Raw genomic sequence first — 22,854 nt, 5'->3', positions numbered from 1 at the left:
GTCCCTCTGAATGGAATTCCTTCCCTCCAGTGTATCAACAGAACCACACAGCCTGGTGTCATCGGCAAACTTGCTGAGGGCACACTCAATCCCACTGTCCATGTCACAGACAAAGATGTTAAACAAGACCGGTCCCAACACCAATCCCTGAGGGACACCACTCGTTACTGGTCTCCAGCTGGACATTGAACTGTTGACCACAACTCTTTGCGTGCGGCCATCCAGCCAGTTCTTCATCAACTGAGTGGTCCACCTATCAAATTGACATCTCTCCAATTTAGAGACAAGGATGTCGTGTGGGACAGTGTTGAATGCTTTGCACAAGTCCAGGTAGATGACGTCAGCTGCTCCACCCCTGTCCATCACTTTTGTAGCCCTGTCATAGAAGGCCACCAAATTGGTTAGGCAGGATTTCCCCTTAGTGAAGCAATGTTGGCTGTCACCAAGCACCTTGTTGTTTTTCATGTGCCCTAGCATGCCTTTCAAGAGAATCTGCTCCAAGATTTTGCCAGGGACGAAGGTGAGACTGACTGGCCTGTAATTCCCCGGGTCATCCAGTTTCCCCTTCTTGAAAATGGGGGTTATATTTCCCTTTTTCCAGTTGTTGGGAACTTCACCTGACTGCCATGGTTTTTCAAATATGATGGCCAGTGGCTTTGCAACTTAATTCGCCAGCTAAATGTGACAAAAACCATCTATCACATAATTTTTTTACTTGGCATACCCATCAAGTTTCATTGTAGTTTACCACTCAATCTGCATGTACTTACAATTTCCACCACAAAACACAGCTGTTTAAAGTCCTTAGATGTTGGAGTAATCTTTTTTTGTTAAGTAGCAGCAACAAACCCAAACCCAGAAATTTTCCTTTACAGTACTTATACAGCTGTTCATACAAACCTGGTATCAGTTGTTACTGAAGAGCTGTTGAAAACATCTCTCAGTCTCTCCAAACATCTATTTGCTCCTGGACATGCTAGGAAAATGTAACAAACCTTATGCTGATTCTAAATTAAAATGTCTTCCATCTCCAGGACAGGATGTTGCTTACCTCTTTCCTTGGTGCAATATGAAAAATTATTTAAAGTAAGCTTTTCTAACAGAAACAATGCAACATTAAGAACTACCATTGTAACTATCCTCACATCCCTGTCTTGCAGATAGCAGAGTTTTGAAAATGGTTTGAGTAAAAGCATGCCATAAAAGGTAGCTATGAGTATAGCAATTAAAGGTACAATGGCTTATTTTGTGCTGCAGATTAGAAGCACAATACCAAAACTTGAGGACTTAACATATTTTCACCTGAACATCTTGATTTTTTAAAAAAATTAGCCACATGAAGTATTTGTTATTTTTAATCTAAAATTTGATAGAAATTGAAGATATTTAAAAGAAATTACCATCTTATAAAAATTGATAACAATTTCAGTGACTTTTGATAAAGGAAACCCAAAAGCAAGAAATTGTGTTAAGTTAATCAATGGAAAAATGTATGGCTATGTATATAACTTCCATACCAAATTTGCTTGCATTTGTTGCCTTTTCCTTTATAAATCATGAGGTATCCATTTAGGAAAACAGACTCAAGCCAAAAAAAAAACATTTTGTTTCTGTTCATCATCTACAGACAAAATTAATAATTTGTCAAAATATAAATGATAAAAAAAAAGTTGAAGTACTCAAAATATCATGTAGTAGCAAGGTATAAAAAACCTGATAAACTAAGTTCTCCAGCAAACCACAGACAATGTTTTAATACACAAAGAACATGAAGCAGAACAATACCTTTTCTGCCAGGCTTCATTTCACCTTCTTGATCCATCCAATATTCTCTAATATCAATTAAGACTTTCCCTTTAAAGTCACGAACACTTACATACCTCATTTTGCCAATCTGTAAAACAAGGACATCTTTTAGATATTTTATGTATTTGGCCTGTGTTACCGGCTGGGCTTAAACCATGACAATTCTACAGCATTCCCTTTTCCCAGCAATACCAGACTTGGACATGTGACATCACATACTACAACTTAAAAGCCTACAGGAACAACATTTCTTGGTTTTACCCTATAACACTTCAGTGACTTTTAAAGTCACCTATAAACCAGCTTCAAATAGTAGTACTCCACAACACTTCATTTTTTAGGTCTATCAAAGAAAATTAGTGCATTGCCAAGTAATTCCAGATTTGCTCCAAGAAGTAAAACTCAATATAATATAGCAGATCAATGCTGCAAATACAGCAAAAGGATTTAGGTTTTGACTATTAAAGATAAGACTACATATCTTAATTCAACTACATCAAGGAAAGTGACAATAATAAAAAGTCCACATCATTTACTTAGTAAGTCTACCTTAAATGTAGACAGATCCATATGAAAACAATGAAATTACATCAGGTTATACACCACTGTCTAGATTTCAAGTGAATGCTCATATTAAATTTCACATGTTTAGTTGAACTCTATGCAAAACAGTTCATAGAATCATAGCATAGTTGAGGTTAGAAAGGACCTTAAGATCATCTAGTTACAACCCCCTGCCATGGGCAAGGATGCCTCACACTAAACCATGTTGCCTAAGGCTCTGCCCAGCCTGGCCTTAAACACTACCAGGAGCATTTACCACTCCTCTGGGCAACCTGTTCCAGTGCCTCACCACCCTCACAGTAAAGAACTTCCTCCTTATATCTAACCTGAACTTCCCCTGTTTTAGTTTGAACCCACTGCCCCTTGTCCTATTGCTACAGTCACTGGTGAAGTGACTCACCAGCATCACTGTAGGCCCCCTTTATATACTGAAGGCTACTGTGAGGTCTCCACACAGCTTCTCTTCTCCAAGCTGAACAGCCCAAATTTTCTCAGCCTGTCTTTGTATGGGAGGTGCCTGAGCCCCCTGATTATCCTCATGGCCCTCCTCTGGACTTGCTCCAATAGCAACAAATCCTTCTTACGTTGAGGACACCAGAACTGTACACAGGCTACAGTTTGAAAACCTCAACCAAAATATAGGTTTAAGCAAATAAATGTTTCTTGAAGTTCAGTTACCTACAATGCTGTTCACACAGCAACTGACAGTCCTAGAATAATTTCGTTGGACACCTGTGTATCTCTGTAACCACATTAGTGTTCCAAGGACTGTACCGATTTATAGCAGGGTAGTTACTACAGTCCAAACTTCATAGACAAGTTCATATGCTTTTTATTAAGTATCACAGCTCCTCAGATATACTATTCTATGGAATTAAATCAGAAAACATGAAAAATATTTTTCCAGGTTTCCATTTCTTAGAATAAAATGCACTGAAATGTGTCTAAGCTTTTTTTCTTTTCCACAGCTATACAACTAGATGACTCCTGAGTTTCAGCAACCATCTTCTTTACCATTTTTCCCTATTTTCAGTTTGCCTTGATTAAACTGCATACATACTGTAGAAGTAGAAACATCTATTTCTTAGCTTATAACTATACATACAGCGTCAGAAACAGTACAGTAAGTTAATATAAACTCCTAGAAGAGAGAGTCCTGTGAACAGCCAAGACCTGCAAAAAACCAAACTGATATACCATTGGAATCACAGGAACACGGTGGGATGGCTCCTATGACTGGAGTTTTGGAATGGAAGGTTACAGGTTTTTTAAGAAGGACAGGCTGGGCAGATGGGGGAGGAGGTGTAGCTATTTATGTCAGTGATAAGCTGGAGAGTATGGAACTCTGCCTGGGGACAAGTGATGGGCCAACAGGGACATGATATCATTGGTATCACAAAGATGGTGGAATGGCTCCTATGATTGGAGTGTTGGAATGGAAGGTTATAGGCTCTTTAGAAAAGACAGGCCAGGCAGATGGGGAGGGGGAGTTGCTATTTATGTCAGTGATAGGCTGGAAAGTATAGAACTCTGTCTGGGGACAGGTGATCAGTTAACAGAGAGTTTGTGGGTTAGGGTCAAAGGGAGGACTGTGATGGGGAACATTTCTATGGGGGTCTGCTACAGGCCACCCAGTCAGGAGGACTGCACAGATGAAGCCCTGTATAGGCAGATAGGAGCAGCCTCACGCTCACAGGCCCTTGGCCTCATGGGGGACTTCAACCACCATGATATCTGGTGGAAGGACAGCATAGCACAAGCAATCCAGGAGATTCCACAACTGTGTGGAAGACAACTTCCTCTTGCAAGTGGTAGAGGAGCCAACAAGAAGTGCCATGCCTGACCTTATGCTAACCAGCAGGGAGGGGCTGGTAGGGAATGTGATGCTGCAAGATGATCCTCATGGCAGCAAGAAGGGCACACAGCAAGCTCACTGCCCTGGACTTCAAGAGAGCAGACTTCAGCCTCTTCAGGAACCTGCTCTGTAAGGTCCCATGGGAAAAAGCCGGGGGGTGGGGTGGCAAGAACGCTGGATAATATTCAAGGATCACCTGCTCCAAGCTCAGGAACCTTGTGTCCAGACAACAAGGAAATGGAGCAAGAAGGCCAGGGGGCCTCCATGAATGGACAAGGAGCTACTGAGAAAACTCGGAAGGAAAAAAGAAGCTTACAAAAGGTTAAAGTAAGGACAGGTATCCTGGGAAGAATGGGCCATTGTCTGGGAAGCTAGGGATCAAGTCAGGAAAGCTAAGGACCACTTAGAATTGAGTCCAGCCAGGGATATTTAAGATAACAGTAAGGGTTTATATAGGTATGTTGTTGCCAAAAGAAAGACTAGTGATATTGGGGGCCCTCTCCAGAAGGAAACAGGAGACCTGTCTAGCCTGGATTTGGAGAAGGCTGAGGTTTTCAGTGACTTCTTTGCCTTAGTTTTCAATGGCAAATGCTCTAGACATGCTACTTAAGTCACTGAAGAGCATCTACAGTGATGCTGGAGAGGGACTCTGTCGTAGTTTAAACCAAGTCCCCCAACTCCCGGAGAGTTAGGAATGAGACAGACTCTTCATCAGTGACTGTAGCAATAGGACAAGGGGCAATGGGTTAAAGCTTAAACAGGGAGATTCAGGTTAGATATAAGGAGGAAATTCTTTACTATGAGGATGGTGAGGCACTGGAACAGGTTGCCCAAGGAAGTCATCAATGTTCCATCCCTGGCAGTGTTCAAGGCCAGGTTGGACAGAGACTTGTGTGACATGGTTTAGTGTTAAGTGCCCCTGTGTATGGCAGGGGGGTTGGAACTATATGAACTTATGGTCCTTCCCAACCCTAACCATTCTATGATTTAGCACACTAGTTCTGAAACTTAGGTTGTCAACAATGCATTTCACAATATATCACCTTCTAGAGTATCATAAACATTTTTATCTACTTTTAGAAGTCTATGATAGGTAAAGACATAACAACTTATTTCAAGTCAAAAACCAAATTCAACCCAAACTTTAACAAAACATACCCACCCAAACCCAAGAAGTCACTTGCAACAGAGATCATTTTACTACCACGGGGAAACAGAAAGGAGAATTGCTAGTATTACTAGTAGTCCTAATAGATCAAACAAAAACATACCTTAAAAATTAACACACATAAGCTGATATAGTATTAAAAGAATCACAGTGCTTCACAGAACACAATATAGATTTAAGCATTTTGTTGTTAAGCAACTAAAAGGCAAATGGACTAAGGAACACTGATAGTTTAGGTCAAGGCAATACTGAAATATTTTTTTTCCTATATTATATCTAACACTGGAAGAATCCTGCTCTTATCAGACTAACACAGGTCCCCTACTGTCTGTTTTTAGTAACTTTATTATCTCAGGTCAAAAAGAAATCAGAGCACAAATACTCCTGATTTAATTTCAAATAAAAGGGGTTTTGGGGTGGTTTTTTATGTTTGTTTTTTTGGTTGGTTTGGATTGTTTTTTTGGGTTTGTTTTTTTTTGTGGTTGGTTTCCTGGCTGTTCCCCCTGTCCCCCCCCATCACATGAGCATTAAAAATTTTAACCATTTCATAGAATCATAGAATAGTTAGAGTTGGAAAGGACCTCAAGATCATCTAGTTCCAACCCCCCTGCCATGGGCAGGAACACCTCACACTAGACCATATCACCCAAGGCTTCATCCAACCTGGCCTTGAACACTGCCAAGGATGGAGCATTCACTAACTCCCTGGCCAACCCATTCCAGTACCTTACCACCCTCACAGTAAAGAATTTCTTTCTTATATCCAATCTAAACCTCTGCTGTTTAAGTTTCAACCCATTACCCCTTGTCCTATTACTACAGTCCCTAATGAATAGTCCCTCACCAGCATCCCTGTAGCAGCCTTCCAGTATCTGAAGGGCGCCTATGAGGTTTCCATGCAGCCTTCTCATCTCCAGGCTGAACAGCCCCAACTTTCTCAGCCTGTCTTCATATGGGAGGTGCTCCAGTCCCCTGATCATCCTCGTGGCCCTCCTCTGGACTTGTTCTAAGAGTTCCATGTCCTTTTTATGTTGAGGACACCAGAACTGCACACAATACTCCAAGTGAGGTCTCACGAGAGCAGAGTAGAGGGGCAGGATCACCTCCTTTGCCCTGCTGGTCCTTTTGATGCAGCCCAGAATACAGTTGGCTTTCTGGGCTGCCAGCACACACTGAAGCCGGCTCATGTTCATTTTCTCATCGACCAACACCCCCAAGTCCTTCTCTGCAGGGCTGCTCTGAATTTCCTTTTTGCCCAACCTGTAGCTGTGCCTGGGATTGCTCCAACCCAGGTGTAGTACCTTGCACTTGTCATGGTTAAACTTCATGAGGTTGGCATCAGCCCCCCCAAGCCTGGTATTTCTGAACCTATTACAAGCCTAACATAAAGGTTATAATGTAGTGGGGTTTTTTTTGTTTGTGGTGGGGTTTTTCTTGGGGTGTTTTGTTTGTTTGTTTGTTTGTTTTTAGTTCTGACTGCAGTTCACCTCATTAGGTATAGAAGATACTATCTCATTTTTCCTACATGGATCAAAGCATACCTCAGCAGAACTAAAAATATGATATTCTTCTTTCAAAGTGGAAGTCCAGGCACTGATGCCCAGAGTCTTAAATTGAAGCTCTCCCCCACATGAAAAGCAAAGGGAGAATCTATACATTAAAACTAACCATCCTGTACTACAATATCAGTTAAACAGGTCTTCTCTCTAGATATGGTTGTTGTTTTTTTTACATAACTTATCCTTTGCCCCTTTCAAGCTAGCTAGTCAGAGACATTTATCAAATCTTGATTCACAACCCTAAAACAGGTAAATCTGAGATACATACATTATTCCGCAGCTTTCAGCACACATTGGTACTGCCTTAGCTAACCCTAGGAACTACAATACTCTGAACTCACAAATGCGTCATGCTATTGAAAAATAAACATTCATCCCATCTTAAAATTAAGGACAATATAAAATATTGCAATCCCTTGGGATTAGTAGTAGGGGACTCTACTTTGAAAAACACAGAGGAACCCACCTACTGGCCTGACCCAGTCTCAAGGGAAGTGTGTTGCCTATCAGGGGCTCTGAGCAGGGATGTTGCTGAGAGGTTGCCTGCTCTAGTAAGTCTCACTGACTACTACTCACTTCTAGTTGTCCATGTGGGTGTTAGCGACATGGACAGCAGTAGCCCAGAGAACATTAAGAAGAACTACAGAGCCCTGGGAGAGGTGGTTATGGGCTCTGGAGCTCAGTCTTTTCATCAATTCTCCAGGATAAAGGGGAGTACCTTAAAAAGGCTAGGTGGATTTACCAGGTTAATAAACAGTTAGAACAGTGGTGCCATAGTCAGGGGTTTGGGTATCTACAACATCGGACTCCATTTAGGAGGCCAGGTCTACTGGGGGCTGGTGGAACTGGTCAAACAACAAAAGGGAAGAGCGGTTTTGGTAGGAGGCTTTCCAGGCTGCTCAAGAAAGCTTAAAACTAGATGTATTGGTGGAAGGGGGCATCATTCCATCCCAACACACCTAGTTGGTTGCCAACACCTATAATAAATGCTCGGAACAATGTAGAGATATTCCAGCTGCCCCAGTCAATGAGCCAGCTACATTTGGAGCTCGGCTCAGATGCCTCTATACAAACGCCCATACTATGGGGAACACACAAGAGGAATTAGAGATGTGTGCACGTCTACGGGGGTAAGATATAATAGGCGTCAGAGAAACATGGTGGGATGGCTCCTATGACTGGAGTGTTGGAATAGAAGGTTAAAGGCTCTTTAGAAAAGACAGGCCTGGCAGACAGGGAGGGGAGTTGCCCTTTATGTTAGAGATAAGCTGGAGAGTATGGAACTCTCACTAGGGACAGGTGAGCAGTCAAAAGAGTTTGTGGGTAAGGATTAAAGGGAGAACAGCGATGGGGGCATAACTGTGGGGATCTGTTAAAGACTGCCTGATCAAGAAGACTGTGGATGAAGCACTCTACAGAAAGATAAGAACAGCCACATGCTCCCAGGCCCTTGTTCTCATGGGGGACTTGAACCACACTGATATCTGTTGGAGGGAGGGTACGGTCCAGCACAAGCAATCCAGGTTTCTCGATTGTGTGGAAGACAACTTCCTTCTGCAAGTAATAGAGAAGCAGACAAGGAGAGGTACTATGCTTGACCTTGTGCTCACCAACAGAGAGGGGCTGGCTGGAAATGTGACACTCCAGGGCAGCCTAGGTTGCAGTGATTATGAGATGGTTGAATTAGAGATCCTCAGGACAGTGAGAAGAGCGTGCAGCAAGCTCACTGCCCTGGGCTTCAAGAGAGAAGACTTCGGCCTCCTCAAGAACCTGCTTAGTGAGATTCCATGGGAAATAGCCCTAGAGGGCAGGGGGACCAAGACTCTTGGTTAATATTCAAGGATCACCTGCTACAAGCTGAGGAGTGTTGCATCCCAACTAGAAGGAAGTGCAGCAGGAGGGCCAGGAGACCCCCTTGGATGGATAAGGAGCAGCTGAGAAAAATTCACAGAAAAAAAGAGTCTTATAAAAGGTGGATGCAAGGACAGGTGGCCCAGGAAAAATACAGGGATGTTGTCTGGGAAGCTAGGGACCAGGTTAGGAAAGCTAAAGCCCAGTTAGAATTAAACTTGGGTAGGGATGTGAAAGATAACAGGAAGGGATTCTACAGGTTCGTGGCAAATAAAAGGGACAGACTAGGAAAAACGTGGGCCCTCTCTGGAAGCTGTCATGAGAACTGGCTACCCTGGATTTGGAGAAGGCTGAGGTTCTCAATGACTTCTTTGCCTCAGTCTTTGCTGGCAAAGGCTCCGACCACACCACCTAAATACTGGAAGGCAGACACAGGGACTGTGAGAATGAAGACATTAGGCCCACTGTAGGAGAGGACCTGGTTCAAGACCATCTTAAGAACCTGAATGTACACAAGTACAAAGGACTTGATGAAATCCATCTGTGGGTCCTGAAGGAGCTGGAAAATGAAGTTGCTAAGACACTGGCCATCATATTTGAAAATATCATGGCAGTCAGGTAAAGTTTCCAATGACTGGAAAAAGGTAAATATGACCCAAATTATCAAGAAGGGGAAAATGGATGACCCGGGGAATTACAGGCCAGTCAGTCTCACATTTGTCCCTGGCAAAATCTTAGAGCACATTCTCCTGGAAGGCATGCTAAGGCACATGAAAAACAACAATGTGGTTGGTCACAGCCAGCACGGCTTCAGTAAGGGCAAATCCTGCCTGACCAATTTGGTCACCTTCTCTGATGGGGCTACAGAGAACTGATGGACAGGGTTAGACCAGTTGACGTCATCTACCTATGCTTGTGCCCAGTGTTCTACACTGTTCCTCATGACATCCTTGTCTCTAAATTGGAGAAACATCAATTTGACAGGTGGACCACTCAGTGGATAAAGAAATGGCTGGATGGCTGCACACAAAGACCTGTGGTCAATGGCTCAGTGTCCAGCTGGAGACCAGTAATGAGTGGTGTCACTCAGGGATCGGTGTTGGGATCGGTCTTGTTCAGCATATTTTTTGGTGACACGGGCAGTGGGATAGAGTTTGCCAATGACACCGAGCTGTGTGGTTCAGTTGATACGCTGGAGGGAAGGAATGCCATCCAGAGGGACCTTGACACACTTGTGAGGTGGGCGGATGCCAACCTCCTGAAGTTCAACCAAGCCACATGCAAGGTCGTACACTTGCGTCAGGGTAATCCCAGGCATAGCTACAGGTTGGGCAAAGAAGAGATTCAGAGCAGCCCTGTGGAGAAGGACCTGGGGGTGTTGGTCGATGAGAAAATGAACATGAGCCAGCAGTGTGTGCTTGCAGACTGAAAAATCCAACCGTATTTTGGGCTGCATCAAAAGGAGTGTGACCAGCAGGTCGAAGGAGGTGATCGTGCCCTTCTACTCTACTCTCGTGAGACCTCACTTGGAGTGCTGTGTGCAGTTTTGGTGGCCTCAACTTAAAAAGGACATGGAACTGTTAGAAGTCAAGAGGAGGGCCACAAGGATGATCAGGGGGCTGGAGCACCTCCCATATGAAGACAGGCAGAGAAAGTTGGGGCTGTTCAGCCTGGAGAAGGTTGCATGGAGACCTCATAGCAGCCTTCCAGTATCTGACAGGGGCCTATAAGGATGCTGGGGATGGACTATTCATTAAGGACTGCAGTGGTGGACAATGGGTAATGGGTTCAAACTGAAACGGGAAGTTTACGTTAGATGTAAGCAAGAAATTCTTTACTGTGAGGGTGGTGAGGTACTGGAATGGGTTGGCCAGGGAAGTTGTGAATGCTCCATCCCTGGCAGTGTTCAAGGACAGGCTGGACAGAGCCTTGAGTGACATGGTTTAGTGCAAGGTGTCCCTGCCCATAGCAGGAGTGCTGGAACTAGATGATCTTTCCAACCCTAAGAATTACAGGTTTCTATGTTCAGGGAGAAAAATATGCATCATAAAGAAACAAGCAACATTTAATTCCAAGACACTGTCTTATAAGGCCGAAGCCAAGTTGCCCTTAACCTAAATAGGAATGAAGAGCCCATACTTTAGTTTCCAAGAAGAGCCCTAATAATAAAAATAAAATTAAGGAAAAAAAGTCCATGTAAAAGTCTGTTCTGATCTAAATATTTACAGTATACTCATGGCAAGTATTGCATTTACAGACAAAATGAGACAAAAAACAAACCCAGAGAGTTACCATGGGCAGAAGCATGACAGAATTAATTGCTAGAACTTGGATTCTTTTACTCTGCTAAAACCTAACACTATTTCTGAGCATCTCATCTGCATGCTGGAATCATAAGCTACTTTAGTCATGGCTTCAGAAGACCAAACACTATGTTATCAAGATATTCAGATTGCGTCACAAAATTTATACTAAATATCATGTAAATTATTACCTTAACCAGGCTTTAAGAGAGTCACCAATTTTACCTGAAACATATTCTCATTTCTGTCATTGCTTTGCTTAGAAGCAGTTGTGCCTTTGGAACTTTCACCAATCTTTTGTTTCTTTACAGGCTTTTCTGGAGCTGCTTGCTTTTTCCGCTTTACCTTGGAGCAAAAATAAAAATGCATGAACCACAACTAATTTTATTTAGGTTACAAAAAAGTATTTTATAAGTTAAAGTTTATATCAGAGGTCACAAAACAATGCTATGCAATACACATTATCATGTTCCTTCTGTGAAGGCACGAATCCAATAATGTACATTTAGACGGGGGGAGGGGGGGGATGACGACGACAGACGACAAATATGGATCAGTCTTCAAATTAGCCTATTTCTGTTCCCAGTCAAGTTTACCATTATACCTTAGCTTTAAAGATAACTGAATTAGAATACAAGTATTAGAAAGATACCAAATATTAGTCTCACCTGCTAGAATCATACTGTAGATAACCTCTTTTAAAGAAAAACAGTTCCAACAAATACTGGAGATAGTCATAAGAAAAACAAAACAAAACAACAAAACAACCCAACAACAAAGCCAAACAACTTTACTGCTCACTGAAGCAGACTGTTAGACTATGCCCTTTCAGGAATACATTTTTGAAAAAAAGCCAACCAAACAAAAACCTAACAACAATAACAGAACAAAACCCACTAAACAAACACACCCCTGACCATTTCTTCTTATGCTAATTTGACAGAACACCTGATTTGCTAAGTGTATCCAAGTCACATTTGAATCAGTTTAGTAAAGCAGACAGCCTCCTCAAATACAGCACTAAAAAACTTGGTGTCTGCATTACCACAAAGCATTTCATAAAAATATAAGATTACTGTCATACTCAACTTGTATTCGTAACAACTAGCATATAAAACAGCTTTTAAGTGAGAATTAGCAGATAGTATTACAGTAAATATAAGAATCTGACACAGAATCATCAAAAGGTTAGGGTTGGAAAGGACCTTAAGATCATCTAGTTACAACCCCCTGCCATGGGCAAGGATGCCTCACACTAAACCATGTTGCCTAAGGCTCTGCCCAGCCTGGCCTTAAACACTACCAGGAGCATTTACCACTCCTCTGGGCAACCTGTTCCAGTGCCTCACCACCCTCACAGTAAAGAACTTCCTCCTTATATCTAACCTGAACTTCCCCTGTTTTAGTTTGAACCCACTGCCCCTTGTCCTATTGCTACAGTCACTGGTGAAGTGACTCACCAGCATCACTGTAGGCCCCCTTTATATACTGAAGGCTACTGTGAGGTCTCCACACAGCTTCTCTTCTCCAAGCTGAACAGCCCAAATTTTCTCAGCCTGTCTTTGTATGGGAGGTGCCTGAGCCCCCTGATTATCCTCATGGCCCCCCTCTGGACTTGCTCCAACCGCTCCATGTCCTTCTTATGCTGAGGACAACAGAACTGCACACAGTACTCCAAGTGGGGTCTCAGAAGAGCATAAGGTAGTAGTTCTATCACTTGCCACAGAGCAAAGAATTCCAGGAAGCTTATGGCTAGATAGAAACTATACAAAACAAAAACCCAAAAAAACCCAACCAACAAACAAACAAACAAAATGCCAAACAAACCCTTAGAAAAGCAAATGCAAGTTAAGAAAAAAAAAAGTTTATTGCAAAGCAAAATCATCTACCCAACCCCTAATCTTGGAGGGTGGGTTTTGTTTGGTTTTGTTGTTGTTTTAGGGTTGGGAGGGGTGTTTTTTTAAGTGTCTGTAAATCATGGAATGACATGCACCTTGTGACATAATGCTTGTCAAGTTCCCTAACCCCAGCCTGAAACATAAGTGTCAATACAGTAGTTTTAAACTGAGTATAATGTTCACCTTTTTGTCAACTTCACTATCTGAATCACTAGCAGATGAACTTGAAGACACAAGTTCCTTTGACTTAGGCATTCTAGGAAGAGAAAGATAACATGAGAACATTATACAATTAATAAATCCCATTATGGCTAGAAAGCCATCTTCAAACCTGTTTGTAAAGGCTTACCTTATTCAACCCACCCCCACCCTGGAACACTTTCCTGACTTTTCATAGAAGCTTTAAGACACGCTGCAGATATGATTTCAAACACCTTTTCTTCTTATATCTCTTCCCTGGTTTCATAAATCCCCATGTATGGTAGAAACCATCATGTAAAAAAATATAATATTGTCCTCCAGTTGAATTGTCAATATTACATTCATAAATATAAGCAATTAAGGCCCCAGCATTATCTATATTCTTAAGAGTATTTCACTTAGTCGAATTTGCAAGCAACAGCTGCACAATGATCATAAATGAAGTTAGAAATTCCCATCAATAATACAAAAGTCTGAAAAACCATCTTGAGTTAGTGAACTACAGTACTACAGCAGCTTCACCACAATCACTAGAGTCCATTCATTTACCAGACATTCAATTTTCCCCAAATGCATGCTGCCAGGTGCGCTTCTACATCTCTCTAATATGCAAATATGTGGTTAGATATAGCAGTTGAGCCTCTTGCCTGCTACTAGAAGCTCTTTGTAACAAATAAATAGCTCATTTGTTCTTTGAGAATAAAAATAACCATCACAGGGTGAAACTGCATAAACTAAACTACACCTTGGAAAGGGTAACAAAAGAACCGTATCTCAGCAATGCAAAAGGAATACCAGTCTTTTTAAGCTGGCAATGAAACAAACAATTTACAAAGAAAAAAAAAACAGAATTTGATTAATACTAATGGGTCAATGTAGGGCAAATTCCGTCGTAATAGTTTGGAGCACAACGACAGAAGCTGTAGTACTGAAAATGAAACAGGGTATGAGAAGCACACATAAGCCACGCTGCAAGATGGAGGCAAAAGAGAGCAGGACGGGACAACACAAAAATAATTACAGCCATAACCTGAAATCAGGAAACCGAACAAGAAAAGACTGATATGCGAAGGCACCAGCAGAGAATAACCCCAGAGTCCGCATCAGCATGAGGAAATAACAATACAGAGGAATGTGGGGGCCGAAACTGGAGGAAAAAGAAATGGGGGGTGGTAGGTGCCCTTCGGGAGAAGCTGTCAGAGCGTGAGGAGACACCGAAGCACCAGAGAGACAGAGTGGAATAACACAGACCAAACGGGGTCTTGGGAAAGGAAGATGAAAATGACATGCAAGTACAAAGCAGGAACACCAGGTAGGCTGATCCCAGCCGCCATTTTCCTCCACTCTTTCCTAAGGCTCATATTATCCCTCAAGAGAAAAGAGCAAGGGCCCGATAGGGGGTCGCAAGCATGGATGCCCAGGTCCTCCAGCCTCTCCTTCTATCATCCATAGATTCTCTTTTTATAGAGTCATAGAATAGGTAGGATTGGAAAGGACGTCAAGATCATCTAATTTCAACCCCCCTGCCATGGGCAGGGACACCTCACACTAAACCACATTTTTCCACATGAATTTGCCCAGCAGTTCCCTGTTTAACCACACTAATCTCCTAGCTCCCTTACTTGATTTCCTACCCACTGGGACACTCTGATCCTGAGCTTGAAAGAAGTGGTCCTTGAGTGCTGACCAGCTGTCTTGAGCCCCTTTACCACCTAGTACCCTTTCCCATGAGATTTCCCTTAGCAGTTGACTGAAGAGGTCAAAGTTGGCCCTTTGGAAATCCAGAACTGTGGCCTTGCTAGATATTCTATTCCTCCCACAAAGGATCCTAAACTCCACCATCTCATGGTCACTGCAGCCAAGGCTTCCATTGACCATCACCACTTCAACCAGACCCTCCTTGTGGGTGAGTGCTAAATCTAGCAGCGCTCCTCTCCTAGTTGGTTTGTCCACCATTTGCATTAAGAAGTTATCATCAATGCACTGGAGGAACCTCCTAGACTGTGAATGATTGGCTGTGTGAGTCTTCCAGCAAATATTGGGGTAGTTAAAATCCCCCATGAGGACCAAGGCATGTAGTCGTGAGGCTGCTTCCAGTTGCCTGTAAAAAGCCTCATCAACTCCTTTGTCCTGATCAGGAGGTCTATAATAGACCCCCACGACTGTATCACCTGTACCAGTCTGTCCCTTAATTCGTACCCACAGATATTCCAATTTCTCCTCATCTGCCCCTGGACAGAACTCAATACATTCTAGTTGCTCTCTCACATAAAGGGCGACTCCACCACCTCGCTTTGCTGGCCTATCTTTCCTAAAAAGGACATAGCCATCCATGACAAAATTCCAGTCATGTGAGCTGTCCCACCATGTCTCTGTAATTGCCACCAGATCATAACCTTTAGACTGCACACAGACTTCTAACTCCTCCTGTTTATTCCCCATGCTGCGTGCATTGGTGTACAGGCATTTCAGGGAGTGAGCAGAGCATGCTGATGGCACCCTCGGGAGGCTGGAGGCCTTCTGGTCTTCATTAATACTAGAACAATGCCCCAATAGTTCAAACGCAGCTACAACCCCCTCGCACTTTGAATCTAACCTGAAGCTCTCTGAGTGAACTCTGCTAACTCTTGTCCTAGTACCCTTTTTCCCCTGCGGGACAGAGTCAAAACAACTATCCTTTCCCACAAATGAAACAATAGATTGATAGTCCTCCCTAGTCCACCATCCTTCAAGCCCTAGCATGTTTCTCTTGGGCTTGACCCCAACATGCCCAGTTAAATCTCCTCCCCCCTTCATATGTAGTTTAAAACCCTGTCAATAAGCCCTGCTAACCCCTGCCCCAAAAACCTTTTCCCCCTCTGGGACTGGTGTATCCCACCTGCCACCAGCAAACCAGGTGTCTCATACAGCAGCCCATGATTGAAAACCCCAAAACCCTGCCTTTGACACCAGTCACGTAGCCATACTTTAATCTGCAGACTCTTCCTATTTATCTCTTCACCCTTGCTTGTAACAGGTATGGAGACAAACACCACTTGTGCTCCAGACCCTTTAACCAGCCATCCCAGGGCCCTGAAGTCTCTCTTCATTGCCCTTGCCCTCCTTGTGATAATTTCATCACTGCCAACCTGAAAAACCAGCAATGGATAGTAGTCAGAGGTCTGCACCAGATCAGAGTTTCTTTTTAACATCTCTAATCTGAGCCCCAGGTAGGCAGCAGACTTCCCTGGGGGATGGATCCGGTCGACAAATGGGCCCTTCTGTCCCCCTCAGAAGGGAGTCACCCACCACAATTACTCTTCTTTTCTTCTTGGTTGGGGAAGTTCTAAGGCATGGGAGTGAGTGACAAGCCCTAGGTGACTCACTAGATAGATGTACCTCTCCATCTCCATTTACCTGGCCCTGTAGTTCCAAGACCTCATACCTGTTATTCAAGGGCAACAGGGAGGGAGGAAGGGATTGCGAGGGTTTTCGCTTACCCCTCCGAAGAGGGCCCTCCCTCCATACTGTCGACACAGGAGTCACAGACAACGCGGAGACGATCAGTGTGATCAAGTGATTGCCAAAGTTTATTCAGGTACAGTGCTCCTTTTATACCCTTACACCCTCAGGTTTCTTATGTAACAGCCTTGGATACTGAGCTCTAATTGGTTAGTCTACAGGTTACTATCCTTTACAAAGCTAATGTTTACAGCTTGTTATAATTGCAATTAAATACCTTACTCTAAAAATACAGTGGGAAACTACAACCTTGGCAGAGATCATTCTCTGCACGTTTTCAGTAGAAAATTACAGAGGCCTAACAAGACAATTGACCTTGCTTATGCCTGCCAAGAATCTTCTTACTTTACAGGAATAAGGCTCAGGGTATCAGGATCGCTCAGTACGTGGCCTTGGCTCTTTAAGAATTCCCACAAATCCCCCTTCTTGTTTTTGAGCGATCCAGATACTCTTTACAGCTTTTTCTGTAATACGTTGTATACATTGTAAGATATATGGAATAATCATTAAAAGTAGGATTAAAAATGTTAGTAACATTAAAACACCTTTAATAATATCTTTAATCCAACCCGTGATTCCTTAAAGAAGAAGCATTCTGATGCAAACAGAATGTGAAACAGCTGCAGAAATTAACTGCTTAGGAAAATATACAGAACACCATCTGCTCTCAACACACACACACACGGGATCCCAGAAGCACACTTCCCACAACTACAATATTTGAAACACAAAATACAGACAATCATTACTCCCACTACATGGTCCCACATACAGAACGTGGCACAAGGACCCTGTAAAGACTATCAGAAAACCATCTCTGAAAAGCATCCTTGCAGTGCGAGGTGGCAGGCTCAACCTTAGCGGGCGTCCCCGCAGAGTCTCTGCCTCCCTCACATCGCATGAGGCTTGGGCTTTTATACTGACCAAAATGCACACTCCTTCCGACACAGGTTGCCAGCCTATATCAGAAGAAGTGGCAAGCCATATCTATAAAGGTTTCCAAGGGTAAATAGAAACATGGACATACTTATATTTACCAACTTCTAGTACATGAGTATCACAGAGACTGTATCAAAAGAGTTGTATATGAGGTCCCAGCTGCACGGTCTGACACATTCTGCTCAATACCCCTGATAGGAGCATATACAAGAGACCTTCCCATCTCGGATGGGAAGCACACACACCATGGGAAACTGCAATACCTCTTTTCTGGATGAATAGGCTCCAGGTCAAAAGGACTATCTAGGTCAGCATCGGAATTATCAGGTGTCAGAATCTCAGGAGCAGCAACAGCAAACTAATGAACTTGCGCAGGCTCCTTGTCGGGGTCAACAAGGCCTGAGTCAAAAGGATCGTCTTCATCCCTGTCCTCCTCAGTCTTCGCAGCTGCGACGGCAACTGGCAGATGTTTGGGGGGGAGGCCGGGGGGGGTGGGGGTTGGGCACGCTGGTCTCTATGATCCCTTTTTTTGACTTTAACGTCTGTAAAACAGTTATCCAAATGACTAACAAACTTTTCACAGTGTCATTGCCTTCTGTTGCTGTGTCCCAGAGCTTAACTCCTGCACCATTCCATGAAGAGACTCAAATACAGTAGACTCAGTCTCTGGGTGACGTGTCTTCGACCATTTCAACATTAACTTTAAGTCTGTCTCTTTAAAGGTTGCTCCCTTCACCTTAAGAAGGACTGAAAACACCCATAAAACGAAGACTTCTTCCTTAGCATTTTTTTTCCCAAGTCTCGAGATTAAAGGCTTCACCAACCCCCACAATTAACTCCTTCTCCTTACTCCAGAGCAACAATCTTTTCAGCATAGCTTCTACATACTCTGTCCCTCTCACAGAGAGGATATGTTGGAAGAGCTTAAGTATTGCTTTTTCTTTTTTACTTAACTGGTTTCCCATCCATAAGCTCCTTTCCAACCATCCAGCTGCTCACCTTATTTGCACTGCGCAGTGTCTTCCGGGCTCACAAGGCTCCAGTCCGAGGATTTCACCTCTGAGGCTTCTGCCTCCTCGTCTTGGTCCAGCCAGATTGATTCCAGCCGATTTCTTCTGCTTTTTCTTTCCTGCCCATGGCACTGTGATTCACACCCTCTTCCATTTCAATGTGAATTTATAGAGGGTCCCTGTTTGGGCGCCATTTGCTGTGGAATAGACTCAGTCAAAGATCAATATGATCAGACAAAAAGCCATTTATTGCAAAGCATTAACTCCTTATATACTATTGCTTACACACACCTACAGCAATTTGGCATATCATGATTGGATACTTGTCTTGAAGACCCTTAGTGACTAACATATAATTGGTTAAGCACAGGTGTGAGAACTTGACAACTGCCAACAGTCCACAGTTCTCCTAACTCAGTGAATTCCAGCTTCTTATCTTGCTTGCTTAAGCTTCCTCGGGCCTCTCACGGCCTTGCTGTATCTTTCAGAGTTATTCAGAGTTCATGTACCAAATATCCATTCTCCTGTGAGAATACTGTCTCCACAACCAAGCCCTTTCAATCCCCCTGTTCTGTAGTTTCCCAACCTGCGCAGACATACAACGTTCAATCTCATTGGCCCCTGTAAAACTCTCCAGATAAGTAGTCCAATCACAGTGTTGCAGACCTTCTCACAACCCCCACATCCTCTGGCCTCCAACTGAGATTCCCACCACAACTACATCCTAGCCCATCCCCCCAAGTCTTGCTTGTTTGCCTTTCCTGTCTTTCAAGGCCCCAACTCATCCCTCCAGGGCTTGTCAAAACACCAAGCCCCAGAGCTCATTCCCAAACTGCTCTTCATGCAAATCTTGATGCCTTCACTCCCCACAATGACCACACTGGGAATGCAAGACAGATCAGTTTCATGATCTATGAGTCTATTGTATTACAAGTCATTACCATAAAGTACAGCAAAACAAGAACCTTACCCCAAGCCCCCCAGCTGATAAACACTAAAACAGCAAATATTGGCTGTAAATAAGGTATGACATGCTGAAACTCTGAGATCAAGAACAACAACTTTGAGAGCCAATAAATCAGCATTGTTACGACTGACTGTTAATCCAAAACAATGAATACTTATCATAAATATGTTTAGACACACTCTGGTCAGATATGTCATTATCTCAACCCTTTGAGCCCCACTTTGGTTGCCACAAAGAACTGTCATGGTTTAAGCCCAGCTGGTAACTCATAGCCACGTAGCTGCTTGCTCAATCCCCCCCTTCCTCCCTCTGCTCCTGGAGGGATGGGGAGGAGAACAGAAAGAATTAACTCCCACGAGCTGAGTTGAGAACAGTCCAGTAACTGAAGTATAACACAAAACCACTACCACCAATAATAATAATGATAAGGGAAATAACAAGGGAAGAGTATACAACAGCTCACCACCCACTGACCGATACCCAGCCCGATCCAAGCGGTGATCTAGCCCTTTCGGGTAACTGCCACCGGTTTATATACTGGGCATGACATGCTGTGGTATGGAATACCCCTTTGGCTAGTTTGGCTCAGGTGTCCTGTCTCTGCTTCCTCCTGGCTTCCCCTCCTCCCTGGCAGAGAGTGAGACTCAGAAAGTCCTTGGTCAGAGTAAACATTACTGAGTACCAACTAAAAACATTGGTTGGTTTTGTCCCCAGGCTGAAAGTCAAAACCACAGCACTCCACCAGGTATTAAAAAGGAGAAAAACGACTGCTACAGCTGAACCCAGGACACCTAGGTAATGAATTTTTAGCCAGTTTTTCAAGCGGTTGTATTGACGCAGCAGTCACAGACAACGCAGAGATGATCAATGTGATCAAGCGATTGCCAAACTTTATTAGATATAGTGCTCTTCTTATACCCTTACACCCTTATGTAACAGTCGTGGATACAGAGCTCTAATTGGTTAGTCTAGAGGTTACTATCTTTTACAAAGCTAATATTTACAGCTTGTTATAATTGCAATTAAATACCTTACTCTAAAAATACAGTGGGAAACTACAACCTTGGCAGAGATCATTCTCTGCACTTTTTCAGTGGAAAATTACAGAGGCATAACAAGACAACTGACCTTGCTTATGCCTGCCAAGAATCTCCTTACTTTACAGTAATAAGGCTCAGGGTATCGGGATAGCTCACTACATGGCCTTGGCTCTTTAAGAATTCCCACAAATCCCCTTTCTTGTTTTTGAGTGATCCAGATACCCTTTACAGCTTTTTCTGCTAGCAGTTCTCGTTTCAACTGAACTGCTCCTCCAAGTCTTGGATTTACCCCCAGGTTACAAACTGCCCCAATACTTTTCTTTTTCCCACTCCTCGGCTCCAATGTCCATCCCGGCCATTCCACTGGGGGGGCACTGGGAGCTGAACTGGAGGGCAGCTTCATCTGAACATGGGTATCAAACCTGTTTTTAGAAGTTGCTCACCCTGTTTTATGCGGCTACAAACGCTGGCCTGCTTCAGCAGCAACCATAAATATCTGCCAGCAGCCACGCTTTTGCATTAACACTTTCTTGCCCAAAATGTTAAACTGCTACTCATGAAAACTTCTACATGAATCTGACAACAAAAAATATGCAGAACACCATCTGCCCTCATCACACACACACACACACATATGGGATCCCAGAAGCACACTTCCCACAACTACAATATTTGAAACACAAAATCCAGACAATCATTGCTCCCACTACACGGTCCCACATGCAGAACGTGGCACAAGGACCTTGTGAAGACTATCAGGAAACCAGCTCCGAGAAGCATCACTGCAGCGCTAGGTGGAAAGCTCAACCTCAGCAGGCGTCCCCGCAGAGGCTCTGCCTCCCTCACATCGCATGAGGCTTGGGCTTTTATACTGACCAAAATGCACACTCCTTCCAACACAGGTTGCCAGCCTATATCGGAAGAAGTGGCAAGCCATATCTATAAAGGTTTCCAAGGGTAAATAGAAACATGGACATACTTATATTTACCAACTTCTAGTACATGAGTATCACAGAGACTGTATCAAAAGAGTTGTATATGAGGTCCCAGCTGCACGGTCTGACACATTCTGCCCGATACCTCTGATAAGAGCATACAAGAGACCTTCCCATCTCAGATGGGAAGAACACACACCATGGGAAATAGTGAAATACATCTGCGTCCCCCACCCGTCTTGCTTCTCCCTTTACAGCTGCCCATTTATCATGAGGATCTGGGGGATATAAATCAGGCTTCTTTTCCAGATGAATAGGCTCCAGGTCAAAAGGACTATACAGGTCAGCATCAGAATTATCAGGTGTCAGAATCTCGGGAGCAGCAACAGCAAACTGATGAACATGCACAGGCTCCTTGTTGGGGTCAATAGGACTTGGGTCGAAAGGATTGTCTTCATCCCTGTCTTCAGTCTTCGCTGCTGCAGCAGCAATCGGCAAAGGTTTGAGGAGTGGGAGTGTGCTGGTCTCCATGATCTCATTTTTTTACTTTAATGTCTCTAAAACAGTTCCTCAAACGACTAACAAACTTTTCACAGTGTCATTGCCTTTCGTGGCTGCATTCCGCAGTTTAACTCCTGCCTCATTCCACAAAGACATCTCAAATCCGGTAGACTCATCAATCTCTGGGTAATGCATCTTCAACCATTTCAACATTAACTTTAAGTCTGTCTCTTTAAAGGTTGCTCCCTTCACCTTAAGAAGGACTGAAAACACCCATAAATCAGAGGCTTCTTCCTTAGTAATTTTCTCCCAAGTCTCGAGATTAAAAGCTTTGCCGACTCCCACAATTAACTCCTTACTCCAGAGCAACAATCTTTTTAGCATAGGCTCTGTTCCGAGGCTTCCCCCTCCAAGTATGTTCCCATTACTGATCTTGTCCCACAGCATCTGTCCTATACGTTCCCATTCAGAAACTTCAAACGCTGTCTGCACAGTGAGCAGAAGACTACGGTCTCGGGACCATTTTAACAGCCTTTGTAAGGCGGCACTATCGTATTCTAGGCCTCTCTTAGAGAGAAAATGTTGGAGGAGCTCCATTACCGCCTGTTCATCTTTGGATAGTGAGTGCCTCATCTCCTCCCCGGCCGCTCACCTGATCAGGGCGAGATCCCAACTTTGCAGTTAGCTGACTTCCGCAGTGCTGGGGCAGTGCCGATTTCGGCTGGCTCCTACCCCCTCGTTCCTGATCGGACTTCA

The 22,854-nt window shown here is 43.6% G+C and overlaps 1 protein-coding gene across 1 annotated transcript in view; it reads right to left on the bottom strand.

Annotated features, from left to right (window-relative positions):
* The window catches only part of LOC117438287 (activated RNA polymerase II transcriptional coactivator p15), a 35,786-nt gene extending 22,527 nt beyond the window's left edge, over positions 1-13,259 (bottom strand). Inside the window, exons 1-3 of the mRNA XM_034073818.1 lie at positions 13,188-13,259; positions 11,332-11,451; positions 1,786-1,894 (exon numbers count right to left, since the gene is read on the bottom strand). Of these exons, the coding sequence (XP_033929709.1) occupies positions 1,786-1,894; positions 11,332-11,451; positions 13,188-13,259 (301 nt within the window). The remainder of the gene's footprint in view (positions 1-1,785; positions 1,895-11,331; positions 11,452-13,187) is intronic.
* Between the last annotated feature and the right edge of the window lie 9,595 nt (positions 13,260-22,854).

The sequence above is a fragment of the Melopsittacus undulatus genome (assembly GCF_012275295.1).
Source record: "Melopsittacus undulatus isolate bMelUnd1 chromosome W unlocalized genomic scaffold, bMelUnd1.mat.Z SUPER_W_unloc_5, whole genome shotgun sequence".
Lineage (NCBI taxonomy): Eukaryota > Metazoa > Chordata > Aves > Psittaciformes > Psittaculidae > Melopsittacus > Melopsittacus undulatus.
This window is presented reverse-complemented; position numbering and strand designations above follow the sequence as displayed.